At 38.0% G+C, this 16,858-nt stretch overlaps 1 protein-coding gene across 4 annotated transcripts in view; it reads right to left on the reverse strand.

Moving 5' to 3' along the window:
• Positions 1-16,858, reverse strand: part of NNT (nicotinamide nucleotide transhydrogenase) — a 100,304-nt gene that overhangs the window by 80,641 nt on the left and 2,805 nt on the right. For all 4 annotated transcript variants that reach the window (XM_017895958.1, XM_017895960.1, XM_017895961.1 and 1 more), the window contains exons 2-5: positions 13,279-13,482; positions 9,296-9,525; positions 6,733-6,950; positions 3,467-3,554 (exon numbers count right to left, since the gene is read on the reverse strand). In XM_017895958.1, the coding sequence (XP_017751447.1) occupies positions 3,467-3,554; positions 6,733-6,950; positions 9,296-9,525; positions 13,279-13,429 (687 nt within the window). In that variant the 5' untranslated portion in view covers positions 13,430-13,482. The remainder of the gene's footprint in view (positions 1-3,466; positions 3,555-6,732; positions 6,951-9,295; positions 9,526-13,278; positions 13,483-16,858) is intronic.

The raw sequence follows: 16,858 nt of genomic DNA on the forward strand, positions 1-16,858 counted from the left end.
AAATAAAAAAAAAAAAAAAAAAAAAGAGTAAAGAAAAGTAAGTAAAAGTCACAGGACTTGGCCAAGTTATCCTGAATCAAGACATAACAACAACAACAACAACAACAACAACAACAACCCCATACTTTAAAAAACAGAATCGCACAAAAAGAGCAGATCTTACTACAGAAATTTACTTTTTCTTTCTAAAGCATGGAGTAAAGAAAAAGACACAGAAAATAAGAGTCAGAAAGCTTAGGTCAAAATCCTGACTCTGTTACTAACTTGTTCTGGGTGATCTTGGGCAAGCTGCTTATCATCTGCAATACAGCAATCAAAGTGCCTTCTCAGACTGTTGTTACATTAAACAATGGAATCTAACTGAAGCACTTACTGCTAACTGTTACACTGTAGGCATATGCTCAAGAAATAGTATGGGGCCAGGCAGGTGGCTCAGGCCTGTGATCCCAGCACTTTGGGAGGCCGAGACAGGAGGATCCCTTGAGCTTTGGAGTTCAAGACCAGCCTGAGCAATATGGTGAGAACCTGTCTCTATTAAAAAATAAGAAATAAAAACCTAAAAAGAAAAAAAAAGAAATAGTATGGGAAAGGGCAGGAGAAAGGAAATAACTTTAGGAACATTGTTTGTGTTCACTCATATAACTTGCTCCTCCTCTGGCCTTCCCCATCTGAGTAAAGGCAGTAACTATGCACAATTGTTTAAGCCAAAATGGGGAATTTGTCAACTCCTCCCTTTGCATATATTTCCATTTCCAATTCATCAACAAGTACTACTGGTTTTAACTCCCAAAGATCTCCCCTAATCCAGATAAAATCCTTCACCTTTCTCTTCATTTCTGGTGCTGCCATCTTCCCAGGTATAACCAATTGCTGACAGATCTTGCCTTCACCATACTATCCATTCCCCCACAGAACAGCCACATGATTTTTTTTTAAATACTAAACCAAACATTTCCCTCACCTGCAGGAGAATCCAAAGTCTATAACATGACCTAGAAGACAGGCCCCACAAGATCCAGCCTAGACCTTCCTTTCCGACATCATCTCAGATCATTCATCTTGTTCACCACACTCCAAGACCAACGGTCTTCTTTATTTTTCCAGAACCTAAATACTGGAATCCTAAATGCTTGGAATCCTTAAACTCTTGTTTCCTTCTTCCATGCTTCAAATCTCAGCTCAAAGGTCAGACGAAGCTTCCCCATCACTCTACGAAAGTGACCTATGCCCATTACTGTCATATCATACAGTTCATTTTTTCCTGTGTGAAATTATCTCATGGCCAGGTGCAGTGGCTCATGCCTGTAATCCCGGGAGGCCAAGACAGGAAGATTGTTTGAGCTCAGGGGTTCCAGATCAGCCTGGAGTGAAAACTCCAGGCAGAGTGAGAACCTGCCTCCAAAAAAAAACCAAGTCAAAAATAATAATAATAATAATAAAATAAAATTACCTCAGGCATTTATTTGATCTTTTGTCTCCTCACTGTGACCCCTACTGGAGCGTAAGTTTTGTGCAGTAGGGATTTTGTCTTGTTCACGCCATATCCCCAGCTCCTAGAACAATGCCTCACATATCATTGTCTTGGGCCACATATAAAATACACTAGCTAACACCAACGATTGCTGATGAGCCAAAAAAATAAAATGGCAACAAAAATCACATAATGTTTTAAGAAAGTTTACAAATTTGTGTTGGGCCGCACTCAAAACCATCCTGGGCCACACGTGGCCCACAGGCTGTGGCTTGAACAAACTTGTTTTAGCAGGTAAGAACCCTCCATGTTTAAAGGAAATCCAAATAAAAGACTGCATTATGCAATCCACCTTAATGAGCTGTACCAGTGCCTTCAATTTCAGAAAACTATTTCTGTCATGTAACCAAAGCCCCTTAAGCTGCAATTTAAATTTTCAGTAAAGATAGCCACTCCACCTTTTAAAGGCTCATTTTCTTTTCTTTAAGCATCTTGTCTTTTGTTTCACTTTTTAATATCTTTTATTCACAGCTTTTCTCTCAACTTCCACATATATCTAGAAAGATTATAACCAAAGTAGACTCGTGCATCAAAGTATTCAGTCAATTTAAGAACAGCATCGAACTTCTGGCCACTATGCGTGCCAGACATTTTTTTATGATCCCGAGAAAGTCAAAATTTAATCATTGTACATCTCACATCTGCGTTGTTTGCTCACACTTTCTTGCTAAGTATTCTGGCCTCCACTTAAACTGCATTTTTTTCACCTGGCCTGTTTTTCAAAACAATATAATTTCTCAAAGCTGCTATCAGCTTTTGTTTTAATTGTTTTCCAGATTTATTTTGTGTGAGAACTCTGGGCTTATATAACAAAGTACTTAAGAGCAGGAAGCACCAGTAAACCTGTACCCTACAGGTAGGTAAATGACCACATTTAAAGTCAAGTTTCCTGTACCTAGTGCTATGGTTTGGATGTGCTTTGTTCCAATGAAAACTCATGTTGACATTTGATCCCAAATGTGGCAATATTAGGAGGTGGGGCCTAGTGGGAGGTGTTTGGGTCATGGGAGTGGATCTCTCATGAACAGATTAATGCCCTCCCTGGGAGTGGGGGGCTGAGTTCTCACTCTGTGGGTTGATAGAAGAGCCAAGCTCCTTCGGTTTCTCTCTCTTGATTCCTCTCTCACCATGTGATCTTTTTTGCACATGCCTGCTCCCTTTACACTGTCCACCATGAGTTGAAGTAGCCTTGAGGCCCTCACCAGATGCAGCTGCCAAATCTTGAACTTTCCAGCTACCAGAATTATGAGCCAAACAAATCTCTTTTTTTAAATAAATTACCCAGTCTTAGGTATTCTCTTTTAGTAACACAAAATGGACTAAGACACCTAGCCTCAGGATTTCCATTGTTACTGAGTGTACATAGGATTGAAGGATCACAATATGACCTCCTATTCTTTCAGCAAGCCATCGTCACCTCTCATCATTAACTGCTCCTTTCTGCTGTCAGTGTAGATTAAAGAAACTGGCACCCTTTCTCTCCGCCAAATACCCTGATTACACCACCTCCCATTTCCTGTCTTCTTGATCCAAAAATTGGCAAGAAGTAAAGAAACCAAAAATACCTTGTATATGTGCCAAAATGTTGCAAAAAATGAGAAACCCAGAATCTTCAGAATGGTATCTTGAAGATTTGTTTTAAAAAATTAATAATATATAGGCTACAGAGGACAAGTTATCCAAAATTCTTTTAAAAATTCAAATTAGTAAGTTAAAAAACAGAAAAGACTAGAACTTTCAGAAAGTCAAAGTTCATTTTTTTCTAGCAATCTTAAACGTTAAGCTTTGAGGCTTCATGAAATATTTATACACACCAAAAAGTCATCAATGTGAGGTTAACATATAAAAAATTTTAAATAACTATATTTTGAGACTATACATCCCCTTTCCTTTAATCAATGCATATTATAAAGAAACATTAAAAGTTGTACCTACCTTAGCTGGAGGAACTTTTCCAGCAGCTGTGATCTGACCAGTAAAAAAACGTCCAAAATGATTTGCTGCTAGGACAACAGCCTTATAACTTTAAAAATAAATAAATAAATAAATAAATAAATCTATAAAAGGAGAGATCTCAGACTCACATATCATCATAAGTTATCAATGAAGTTTTGTCAAAGAATAATCACTAATATTTATATAGTATGTACTATGTGTCAAAAACAGTTCTAAGCGTTGTATATATATTTGCTCCTTTAATTTTCACAACAAGCCTATGGATAGGTACAATTAGTATCTTCATCCCATAGGTGAGAAAACTGAGATACAGAATGAGAGACTTGCCCAAGGTCACTCAGCTAGGAAATGGTAGAGCCAGAAGTCTAACACAGGTAGCCTGCCTACAGAGGCACTCTCTTATCCATTATGCACCCACCCTCTTCATAACAAGTACTGTAGAACATAATAGAAAATGTAATGAATGAAAGATAGGAAAATACTAACAATGGTTTTCTTTGGGTGCTAGGACTATACATCCTTCACACTTACTTTACTATATTGTCCAAATCTTCTTTGATGACTAGGTAGTGCTTAGGTAATGGGGGGAAAATCTTTAAAATAAAAAAAAATTAGGTCATCCATAGGCTTGTACATAATAAGATTCCAACCTCGGAGAACAGAAGAAACACTTCCCTTGATCTCTAATGTTTCAAAGTATGGGATTTTCAGATATACTGACTGATTGCCTTTGTGATCTTGGGCAAATTTTTAAAATTTTCTAAACCTTGGTTTCCTCATCTATAAAGTGAGGACAAAAAGCATCTATGTTTTAGGGTCGTGAGGACTAAATGAGATAATGCAGGTGAAACACTTGGCATAAAGCCTGTCACATAGAAAATGCTCAGTCAAGTGTTTTAGCCAAAGAAACAAACTATTTAATAAATCAAATAATTTTCATACTATTTTATATGTAAAAGGCACTTTTGCATTCTTACTTGGTAATATATACACTGGCTTAATATTATAAAGCAACTATTAAAACTCCCCTGCTAGGTGACAAGAAAATCTTCTCCCTGATCATATTTTTACATAATAATACTTGATATAATAAGTGATGCAAAAACATATAGAGTCACCATTATTAAGTTAATCATACTGGAGCAAAAAATAATACTTTAGAGATTATGTTATCTGTTACTCTTCTGAATTCAAGTCACAGCAATTTTTAATGGGCAAATATGACAAAGATTCAAAGGCCACTGTAAGAAATTAACTGTGGAATTAATGCTCTAAAAGATTCAGTTGCTATTCTGAAAAATAAATCACAAAAGGAGGTTGATTACACAGGAAATGTACAAGAAAACATTTATAGTGAAAAAAGTTAATAAATTGGACATTTTCTTCATGACAGCAAAGAAGTTCAGAATGAACAGTAATGAAGTGGAAGCAGCACATCTTCACTGTAATATGGCTGTGTGTATGAATGAGACAGATAATGATTTATCATACATTGTATGGATATGTATACTAGATTATTCCTTTTACACTATGCTCTCTGCACATATCAGCTCAGGACATAAAACAGTGATTCCTCAAATTGTGATCCCTGGGTCCCTGAAGGTTTAAACTTCAGACAAATCTGGGACCATAGTGGATGAGATGGAGAGTAGGAATGTTTCTACACAATCCTGTCATACTCAGTGTACCCAAAACTACTCAGCTCTTATTGGATTTATTTATATTGTCTCATAATATTTCATTTGCTCAAAAGATTCAACAGCTAAAACCACTTGATCTAGAGTGACTGGTTTTGATATTCTTTCACATAAGTACATTTCAGAATCAACAGCACCCTTAAAACTTAACATTATACATTTTCTAGATAAAATTTTAAGTCACATTAGGCTAAATAAATTTAAAAGCGTGCAGCTAAAAACACAAAGTAGAATCTATGACATATTTCCTACGCTAAAATATAAAACCTAAGAAAACTTTCTGCTTATGTGTCAGGCTATAAAAGGCTTTATTCATGTTAGTCATGTTAGTGCCTTTTATGCATTGTTTTTTTAAAAAGATTTTCTTTGTGCCTCATTAATATTAGCAAATTGTCAACTACTAATAGTTTTCATGCTTAAAATCTTATTTAATTAGTTTCTTAGAGAAGTTGCTTCATAAGCATTATCCCATTTCCAGATTGTTCCCACCCTTTAAGGCAAAGTCAGCAGTACACTGCGTTCATGCAGCTATTCCTGTCCCTCACCCATGGCAGGCATGATTACTCAATCATAGCCACATTCCTCCAAGCAGAATGGGCCTTAGAATCCTTCTCCACATATGGCCGGGCGCGGTGGCTCAAGCCTGTAATCCCAGCACTTTGGGAGGCCGAGACGGGCGGATCACGAGGTCAGGAGATCAAGACCATCCTGGCTAACACGGGGAAACCCCGTCTCTACTAAAAAAATATATATAAAAAACTAGCCGGGCGAGGTGGCGGGCGCCTGTAATTCGAGCTACTCGGGAGGCTGAGGCAGGAGAATGGCGTAAACCCGGGAGGCGGAGCTTGCAGTGAGCTGAGATCTGGCCACTGCACTCCAGCCTGAGCGACAGAGCAAGACTCAGTCTCAAAAAAAAAAAAATCCTTCTCAACATAGTACGCCAGGCAATCAACAGAGAATGTATTGGTGCTATTGGGCAAATGAAGCGTATTATCATCTTGACCTTAAAGGTAGAAGACTTAGCCCTCAGTTATCAATATGGGTTTTGACATCAGATGAAACTTCCTCTAGTCCAGACCTTTTTCCTATTCTTTAAATATTTTATAAATTTACCTAAGCAAAACCTAATTAAGATGGTAAATCCACTAATATATGCATATTAATTTAACCACATGAAATTGTCACTATTCAACCATTTTTGACCCATGAAAACAGTAACTTCAACCTAATATATACATGTACACACACACATACGAAATATAGTGTGTTCCTCATACAGATAATCTGACAGCTATTTGCTTTGGTGGATGGAAACATTGCTACTCTTCTACTCAATAAGATTAAAAAGGAATATATAATAGAGTTCATTTCCTATCTAACTACTGTAAAACAGTAAAAAGAGTCAAAAATAATTTAAATGCACTCTCAAAAGGCTGCAATCTACAACAACAATTACAAGTAAAACCACTGTAAAAGAGAAGAGCTACAGTGTGAAGGTTTCTGTAGCACCATTGTGCTTTTGCTCAACTGAAATGGAAAAGAACCTACCCTGCAATGTTGGCCATGGAGCTTAGTGCATCATATCCCTGAGCAATTGTAACTCTTGGAACCTGGTCCATTGCCAGAACTGTAGTTTTTCTTTGGGAAAGTTTATTTAGCAACTCTGGATTTTGGGCTGGGTAAACAAAACTAATCAGTGTTCCCGATGTCTTTAAAAGGTCAGCTTCATGAACACCTAATGTTGGATTAATCATAGGGGCTCGCACCTGTGAAAAAAAATCAAGTCACAGATTAAAAATATAAATACCTTAATCATATTTTTAACTAAACAGGAAAACTTAGATAATATGCCATGACTTAAATAATACTCCAGAAATAAATCTGCCATCAATAAATTTCTGACTAAAAAAGCACACACAGACATATACCATCTATCCCCTGCCTAATGACCTGTGGACTGGTCTGAGTAAAGGGTACACACACCTGGGAAATACAAAATACTGAGACTGGTTTGACAATTAACTGCAGAGAGGTAAAAAAATATATGGAAGCTCTCCAGCAAACCTGCAGTCCCCAAAACTTATTACCCTGGTAATATTAACAGATATTAGAATAAACAGACAGGAAGTTTTGTTGTGTGTTCAATCCTTCAAGCAAGATTCAATCCTTGCTAATTTTGGCAAGCATAAATATTTGGAGTGATGAGACATTAAGAACATTGTAAACTAAGTAGAGATTTATGTCACTTTAAAATTCCAGGTGACTATTTAGAGATGAACACAATTCACACTAGTAACCTTGCTGAATTGGGTTTAAGTCAAAAGCTACAATATATTTTGTTACGTTAAGAAGTATCAACTAAGTCAATGTATACACACTCCATATGCTTGAAAGTTTCCAATATCCACTTTTTAAAACCAAATTTTAAAATTGCATTTTAAATATATTTTAAAATATGTTTTATATCCAAGTTTAAAACCAACCTTCAAATAAAATATCCCATTTCATTAGTTCCCAGTTAGCAATAGTGCTTTTAGGCAAGTAAACACAGAAAACACAGCCTCTGGGACTTATGTTTTAAATACAAACACAAACATTGGGTCAATAAGTTTATCTCACAGCATTTCACCTCAATTTACCTATGAGACACCTTTGTCTGCTATTCCCATTTCATTCATGTTGATCTGGTGATGCATATTTCTAGGTTCTGGACTTTAATTAAGGCTCTCTGACAAGGTCTACTTTTCCTCCAAGAAAATCTATAACATAGATTTAGTAAAAGTTAGAAAACAACTCTGAATTGATTCTACTGGCCCCTATCAAATGCTCAGCTGAGACCGTTGTCATCTGAGTAAGTCAAGCCAATAGAATGTTTCCCTGAATGCGCTCCTCAGGATATTAACAGACTTGGCTCAAACGAGAGGCCCCCAAGATCAGGAAGTTTATTAATGCTAGTACTGTACAAGGTCATATAGTATTCTATGTTACAGTATTTCTGAGCACACCATTAACTGCTTATATACATTGTGAATCCCTAAAAGGAACACATAGCATTTCTAAAATGTAAACACACCCTTATAGGGCTTTTTCAAGACATCTCAAAAGATGATCTCTAGAATATATATGAGAATGAATTATACTTCTCTTTAAGTAATTTTACTATATATCTAGTTATATCACCAAGTATTTATAAACTTAAACCTTTAAAAGCTTTAGCTGAGTTGCAGTTAACCCCATACCACAAATTTTGCTATTAACTTTCAATAGCAAAAATTGGTTTTGTAACATTAGCAAAAACCACCTGTCAAGTGTTAGGATTTTGTCAAGTTATTCAGTGGATTTTATGTAAGGAAATAAAAAAACTATGTGATTGATACCTCATAGAAATTAATGTAGAAAAAAAGCTTATATTTCCTGAAAAAAGTGAGTTACTTCCCTGTTTGCCTTGGTTGCAGGAGGCTTAGCATTTAATTTAATGCTCAATTCTAGTTATCATCTGTGCTAGACCCTTGATACAGTCTCTTCCCCTTACTCTAAAGGATTTTTTATTTCATCTTTTAATTCTCAAGTCCTTTAGTATACAGCTTTCTGTTATATATTACCTTAAGAACTTATTTTAAAGTAGGTAAAGCTACTTGCCACTCAGCCCAAAGCTGCTTTCTCCAAAATAGTCATGCCCTCTCTAGAAATAGCACTTATGTCAGTGTAAATCATTGTGCCTTCAGGTGTCAGAAGATCACTGAACATTCAGTCCCAGACTAAGTTCCACACCTTCTTTCCATTCTAGCAGTAAATGTTCATGTGTAGGTATTCTGGATATATATGGACCATGTAGAACGAATTTTTCCTAGCCAATTAAAAGAAAATGTTCATATAGCAAATGTAAAAATGAAGATCACTATTTCTCTCCTCATGGTTAAACATAGATCATATTGTCTGATAAAAGTTTTACTGGAGTATGAAGAATATGACAACATGCAATCATTTCTTTGAGAAAATACACTATTTGAAATAGGAAAAGGTATAACTCCAGAGAAAGTAATTTAATTTTCTATGAAAAGATTTTAAAAGTTAGCATGCTATAAATGGGAGAGGCAAAAGGAATAATTACTTTGACCACCAAATCAGAAGCCAGCGCTTCCTTTGCCCCTTGGATTTGGGCACCTGCCGCTCTATAGTGATCATCTGAGAACTTGGAAGCTTCGCCCGCACCAGATTCCACGACAACATTAAAACCCTGCTTGACCAAGGTCTGAACGCCAGCAGGAGACAATGCCACTCGCTTCTCATTTTGGAATATCTCTTTGGGGACTCCAACAGTCAGTTGCTTATATGGAATTCCTACAAACAAGCAAAGGCAAAAAAAAAAAGAATACATTTGGTAAAAAACAAACAAAGAATGTTTAAAACAGTTTTCAGAAAACTGAAAGGGGCAATCTTTTCTTCAAAATACACCACACATGCAACCTGCTGTTCAGAATGATGTTCCTGATTCATACTTACAATTCTTTGACTTTTTTGATAGAGGATAAGAAACTTTTATGCCTAGTCTTCTGAAACTTCTGAATATTTTATTTAATCAATTGGCTTTCTTCAAGGAATATAACAAACTTAGTTCATTTATAGGCGAAAAAAAGTGGGTTTAGAGATCTCTCCACATGCTGATTCCACTCTTCAACTAAGCCCTTCCGGTTATGGTCTCATTGTCCTTACTTTTAACAAAAATGGAAGTAATTAGCTATTTGAAGAATAACTGTATCCTAGACATTTTGATGGCCTGCCACACTCAAAGTTCCCTTCCAGGCAATTTGGCCACAGACAATGCCTCATAAATTTCTAAGTGTTGTATCTTAAGATTTTACACACTCAGCCACTTAGACGAGGGATCAGCAACTGTGTCAAGGACAATCATCTACAGGGCAGATGAGGAAAACTAGCAGCTGCACCTTATGAGATCACTTAGACAGGAACTCTGTCCAAGGACACTATATGTTGGCCAGTGACTACTCAACCCACTGGGTTCTCTCTCAAGGAGTTTGAATGGGAGACCCAGAGAAAGGGACAAGGAGAGTAGATCAGTGCAAATGTTATTTGTAAGCACAGCTACGAGGTAATCAAAGGGAGGTCAGCAGTAACAGTAGCAGAAACATCAGTAGTAGATATTTAAAGAGAGAAGATGAGTCACAGCCATGAATTCCACAAATAACATTCCGCTTATCCAAGGAGTAGATGGGGGGGTTTCTGGGCCCTCACACTTGCCAAGAATCCACATAGCAAATCCTCATCACAAAATATAATCTGATGTGATTCCGTTTCTTGCAACCCAAAAAAGCCTATATAGTACAATCTTATATTTAGATACGGTTCAGACCGTCTTTAGCTACAGGATATCAGTTTCTCCTGATGTTTTACTTAATATGCAGCATAAACATTTTTTAATGAAGAGTATCTGTTTCTATCTAAGGTTTATTAAAGCTTAGGAAACCCATTCTTGCAACCTAAGATCTGAATATGTATAATTTCAAAATGAATGAAATTATCCCTACAGAGTAACTTATTAAGTAAGACCTTAGAGAAATTAAGTTAACCTAGACCTGAATTTGAACACTGTCTTAGATTCCACACTACCTATATAGTAATAATTTACAGTACACAAAAGGCAAATAATGCTGAATCTTACTCCTTACTTGAAGGAGAGGGAGGAAAATAATAGAAAGCTGGCAAATATTTGGATTGACATACAAAGCTCAATCACATACACTTATCTCAAGTTCATTTATCTGACAACCTCAAATTGTCAGGCTCTACATGGCAAAAGCAAGGAAGCCACCAAAGATGACTGAAGCCATGTCAAAAGGATTTAGAAGCCAATGTGAAAGGGCTTCCACTGACCAAATAAGAGATGATTTGAGCACATACAAGGGACAGAGAAACTGGCTAAACAATACCAAGATAATTCAATCAGTCAAACCTAGAATGCTGTAAATTCTACAGAGCAACAATGAAATTCTTCAGTATATTAAAAGGAAAAAAGAAGAGGGGAACTTAAAGACAAAAGAGACATAGCAAATGTGTGTGGACCCAAACACATAGCAAATGTGTTTGGATCACTCTTTGAACAAGCCAACTGTAAAGAAAAAGGAAGGAAGGAAGGAAGGAAGGAAGGAAGGAAGGAAGGAAGGAAGGAAGGAAGGAAGGAAGGAAGGAGGGAAGGGGCAATTAAAAAAATATGAATACTGACTATAGATGGAATTACTTACTACACTTTTCAATATGGTAATGAACTTATGGTTATATTAAGGAAAAAACGGACTCCTTATCTTTCAGAGATAAAAATTGGGAAATAGTGAAGAACCAGAAATTAAACAAAAGTGTCTTATACATAATCAATATAGAGATCTTGATGTCCATGGATTTACTCACAAGGACAGTATTCATGTCTTCAACACAGTTATTTACCTTTATTTTATACACAATTTTATCACACAGGATAATCTGGCTTTCCAGAGCAGTTTAGAAGAAAGCATCTGAAGACAAAGTTGGAGGCTTATAGGGACAGATACCCTGCCAATTGTGACTTGTCATCTGAGAACAAGAAAAGAGACTATAAAATCTATTCAAGGCAGACATAAGATCTCAAAACATCTAGCAGTTTAGGGGTCCTTAATGAATAGACAAATAGTCCTACAAACTTAAAAAACAAAAGAGGGCATTATTCTATGTGACAAAGGTTGCCCCCCAAATATCCATCCTGTTCCTCCACCTTAATAAGAAAATGCCATTTTTAGCTGGGTACACTGCCATCTAGAATAAAAGACAAAATGTCCAGGTCTCCCTTACAGCTATAAACAGCTACACGTCTGAGTTCTGGACAGTGAAGTGAAGTGACAGAAGTACTGGGATGGTCTTTGGGCAAGACTGATGAAAAAGAGTTGACTTGGTTTAGAAGGGCCCCTTTTAGCCTCTCCTCCTTCTGGCCTGTACCCCAGAACAGAAGCAAGTAGACATCCTATCAGGGAAGGCCTTGTAGGCCACTGGAAGACTTCAGATCTTCCTCTGTAAGAGCTAGGAAGCAAATGGCAAATTTTGAGTTAAGGAGTGACCTGACTGTACATTTTAAGAAGATTATTCTCACTGTCCTGTGTAGAACAGACTGTAGGGGGCAGAGGTAAAAAGCACAGAGACTGTTTAGAAGACTGGTGCATCAGTACAGGTGACAGATGATGATGGCTTAGACCAAGATGATAAAAGTAACAATGGCAACAAGAGGACAGACTGTAGATATGAGATAGAGCTGACCCATACCTACTAGGAGAATTGTAGAATGACTCCAGGGTTTCTGACCTGAGCAACTGCAATCAAATTGCTACTTATTAAATTGGAAAGCATTAATGTAGACCAATTAATATACTTAATTCCTAATTCCTGAGCAAAGTTGAGCTGTATATGGTACAATTCTCAAATACTAACAAGAAATTAGAAAGGGCTTCTAGGAGAAATGGTTACTATGAGCAATAGGCTCCAGGGACAAGTCAACTGGTTTATCTTTTTCGTTTGTTTTTTCTACTACCTTTTCTTCTCTGTTAGCGCTGGAAATCAGGAATGTCTATAGTACATGGAAAACACAAGATAGCACTTACTTATTTTTTGTTTAAAATGATCACTCACAAGCACCAGGCCATAAAACTACATGGCTTTGGCTGGACATGGTGGCTCACGCCTGTAATCGCAGCACTTTGGGAGGCCGAGACGGGCGGATCACGAGGTCAGGAGATCGAGACCATCTTGGCTAACATGGTGAAACCCCATCTCTACTAAAAATACAAAAAATTAGCCGGGTGTGGTGGTGGGCACCTGTAGTCCCAGCCACGCGGGAGACTGAGGCAGGAGAATGATGTGAACCTGGGAAGTGGAGTTTGCAGTGAGCCGAGATCGCGTCACTGCCCTCCAGCCTGGGAGACAAAGAAAACCTCGTTCTCAAAAAAAAAAAAAAAAAAAAAAAAAACTACATGGCTTTTCCTTTTATTGATCATCAGATCTATTAGTTCCTATGACTTGAAGGTTTCATTTACAATCACTGAAGTGAGACTTTACCTGGTTTTACAGGTGCTTTACACCACAGTTCTTGGTGAGTATGAAATGTTCGTAAAAAATCCTTCTTCACATGTAGACCCTTACAGGACCCCAAATTGCTAAGTAAAGGACACGAGCAGCCAGTCACCAGTGTTTTCAGTAGGTTTGCCATGCTGATATGAGTTCCCAATTTTCTGACTCCCCAGTTTCCTTCAAGGCAAATCACTAAGAAAAAAGAAAATAGGATGTTTATATGCCAAGAAAAAAACTACCTGTCTTTTAAACATGAAAAACATTTTAAAAATACTAATCTAAAGAGCTTGAACTATAACAGTTGTATGTAGACATCTACAAAGAATTTTATTTGCCAAGTTTCTTACTTACAGAAGATGCTCAAAATTTGTTTTCCAGTTCAGGCATTTAAAACTTGGAATCCATTTTCCCACTAAAATTGGAGCTCTAAACTCACTATTCAATTCCAAACCTAGGTCATATAATCTATTTGATCCTTAATGTAGCTGGAAAGCTTAAATACACATACATATTGCTACAGAATCAAGTCATATTTTACGTGAAAGTTATCTTCTAAGTCAGCATGTCCAGCAAAAACTGCATGTAATTCAGTTACCTTTGAATTTCCCCTAAATTACCTAAAATACTGTACAGTACAATGGTGACTTACATTTAGCCACCAGGTCATACTGAATACTCTGACATCCTATTCAGTGCAGCAGGATGCTTATCCACTGAGACCTCTGAACTGAGGCTGACTGAGTGAGTGAACACAAGATTCATGTTTGCCAAGTGCACCTCTCAAGAAAATTAAACAAGCATGACATATGACTCTAAGAAAAGAAGAAAGAAAGAAAAATTCCATAGTATCTTTATCAAATAGGTTTGTGCTTGCAGATGTGGCCATAACGATGAACGCTTTTGTCAGTGGTTCTCACAAATGGCCACTTTTTGCCAGTTCTAACCAGGCTGGGTGAAGTGTCACTGGATTTTGCTGTTACTAAGGCTTCAGGAACTACTTCCACCTCCACCACATTCCTCAGTAGATCCCCAGGGATGCATGAAAGGCACTCCCGCTGTCCCCATAATTCCCAACGGTCCTCCATAACTTTCTCTTCTTTCTTTCAAGAAGGGAAAGAAGCCAGGCACCGTGACTTATGCCTGTAATCCCAGCACTTTGAGAGGCCAAGGTGGGCAGATCACGAGGTCAGGAGTTCGAGACCAGCCCGACCAACATAGTGAAACCCCATTTCTTCTAAAAATACAAAAATTAGCCAGCCCTGGTGGCTGGCACCTGTAATCCTGGCTACTCAGGAGGCTGAGGCAGGAGAATCGGTTGAACCCAGGAGGTGGAGGTTGCAGTGAGCCGAGATTGCGCCACTGTACTCCAGCCTGGGTGACAGAGCGAGACTCCGTCTCAAAAAAAAAAACAAAAAAAAAAGGAATGGAAAGAAGCCAAGGACTTAGAACTTTATCAGCCAAACTCAGCTAACACTGGTAACTCTGCCTGTAAGTTCTGCTGCATTATGTGGACCCTCACGGAACTGAGCACCTGATCCTAGTAGGCTCCGTAAACCTTCTTCCAGACTCCAGAGGGAGAAAGACTTAGCTCATTTTTAATTTCAGAACTGCTGCCACTGGCCAGGCATGGTGGCTCATGCCTGTAATCTTAGCACTTTGGGAGGTGTTGGCAGGTGGATTGCCTGAGCTCAGCAGTTCAAGACCGGTCTGGTCAACATGGCAAAACCTCGTATCTACTAAAAATGCAAAGAATTAGCCGGGCATTGTTACGCGCGTCCGTCCATGTGAAGAGACCACCAAACAGGCTTTGGGTGAGCAACAAGGTTGTTTATTTTCACTTGGGTACAAGTGGGCTGAGTCCGAAAAGAGAGTCAACAAAGGGAGACAGGGGTGAGGCAGTTTTATAGGATTTGGGTAGGTGGTGGAAAGTTACAGTTAAAGGAGGTTTTCTCTTGTAGGCAGTGTGGGGGGAGTCACAAGGTGCTCAGTGGAGAGCTCCTGAGACTCACTGCCCAGGAGAAGGAATGTCACAAGGTCAATTAATCAGTTAGGGTGGGGCACGAACAAATCACAATGGTGGAATGTCATCAGTTAAGGCAGGAACTGACCATTTTCACTTCTTTTGTGGTTCTTCAGTTGCTTCAGGCCATCTGGATAAATACGTGCAGGTCACAGGGGTTATGATGGCTTAGTTTGGGCTCAGAGGCCTGACAGAAGTGACGGTGTACACCTGTAGTCACAGCTACTCATGAGGCTGAGGCACGAGAATCACTTGAACTTGTGAGGCGAAGGTTGCAGTGAGCCGAGAACATGCCACTACACTCCAGCCTGCCAGCCTGGGCAACAGAGCAAGACTCTGTCTCAAAAAAAAAAAAAAAAAAAAAAAAAAAAAAAAAAAACCTGCTACCACAACTTCCTGAAGAAACATCTTTAAAATACCAGAAAGCATCATTGGTAATGGAAATTTTTAATCCAGAGAGCATTTATTCATAAGATGCCCCTTAATTCAACAAATATAAACCAAGGGCAGAGTTTTGCCATTAAGAAGCACTTGTAGAATCAAACTGAAATTTTCCTGGAGATAAGAAGTCAACAAATAATAATACTACAAAGTAAAGTAACACAAGCTCAGAGTCCTTTGAAGGATCAAAGAATGAGATTGTTATCTCTTTGAGAGCTCAGAAAAGGAAGGGAAAGCCATTTGAGATGAAGAGAATCAAATGAAAAATAGCTAAGGAAGAAAGAATGCAAGATGTGTTTTGGCATGCAATTGAAAATATGTATGAATAATTCTTTGCATTTGGACAGACAGTTTTACATGTTCAAAGTGTTTCCACACATCATGTCATTTCATTTCAGTCCTAAAGCATTCTGAAGTCCCAAAAATACCCTACTCATTCATTCATGGGTCACATCTAGAGTTATCATGGCTGAGAATAAAGAGAAAATTAGTTCAAAATTCAGCTACATATTCAAAACCTCTACCGAATCTACACCAAGAACTAAGGGAGATGCAAAGATGTGTAAAAGATTATTCTTGTCTTGAGTGAGATTTTTTTCCCCTACCATTACTGAGTGACCTACTCCTATCCCAACCTCCCTGCTTACCCAAGTTTCTCTTCTTGGATCATCCCAACTCCCCAACAACCACCATTTTTATAGGGCTGACCAAGAGTTCCCAGACCTCATCAGCAAAAGAGTGAACTGAGCTTTATAGAGTCCTGTGTTGTCCAAATCTGCCACTCACTTACTGTTCAACCTGAACCTCCCTGTGCCTCAGTTAGCTCAACTATAAAAAAAAGCACAGGTTTCAAAGGCCATTTTAGGCTCTAGAAATTTTACGATTAGATGAGACTTTGTAATGTTATAAAACTGAAGTCCTATTTCATGGCCTGAAATCTGGAAAATTTGTTCCTACGACTTGGAAAATGGTAATTTGATGTTCAGCAGATCCCTGGCTGAAAAGCCTTCATAGGCCAATTTCTGTGAAAAATTCCACTTGAGTCAACTATGAACATACAGGGCAGAGATCAGGAGGTCATTTCTTGGCAAGAGCAGTACATACCAC

The sequence above is a fragment of the Rhinopithecus bieti genome, unplaced genomic scaffold (genome assembly GCF_001698545.2).
Source record: "Rhinopithecus bieti isolate Rb0 unplaced genomic scaffold, ASM169854v2 scaffold_28024, whole genome shotgun sequence".
Lineage (NCBI taxonomy): Eukaryota > Metazoa > Chordata > Mammalia > Primates > Cercopithecidae > Rhinopithecus > Rhinopithecus bieti.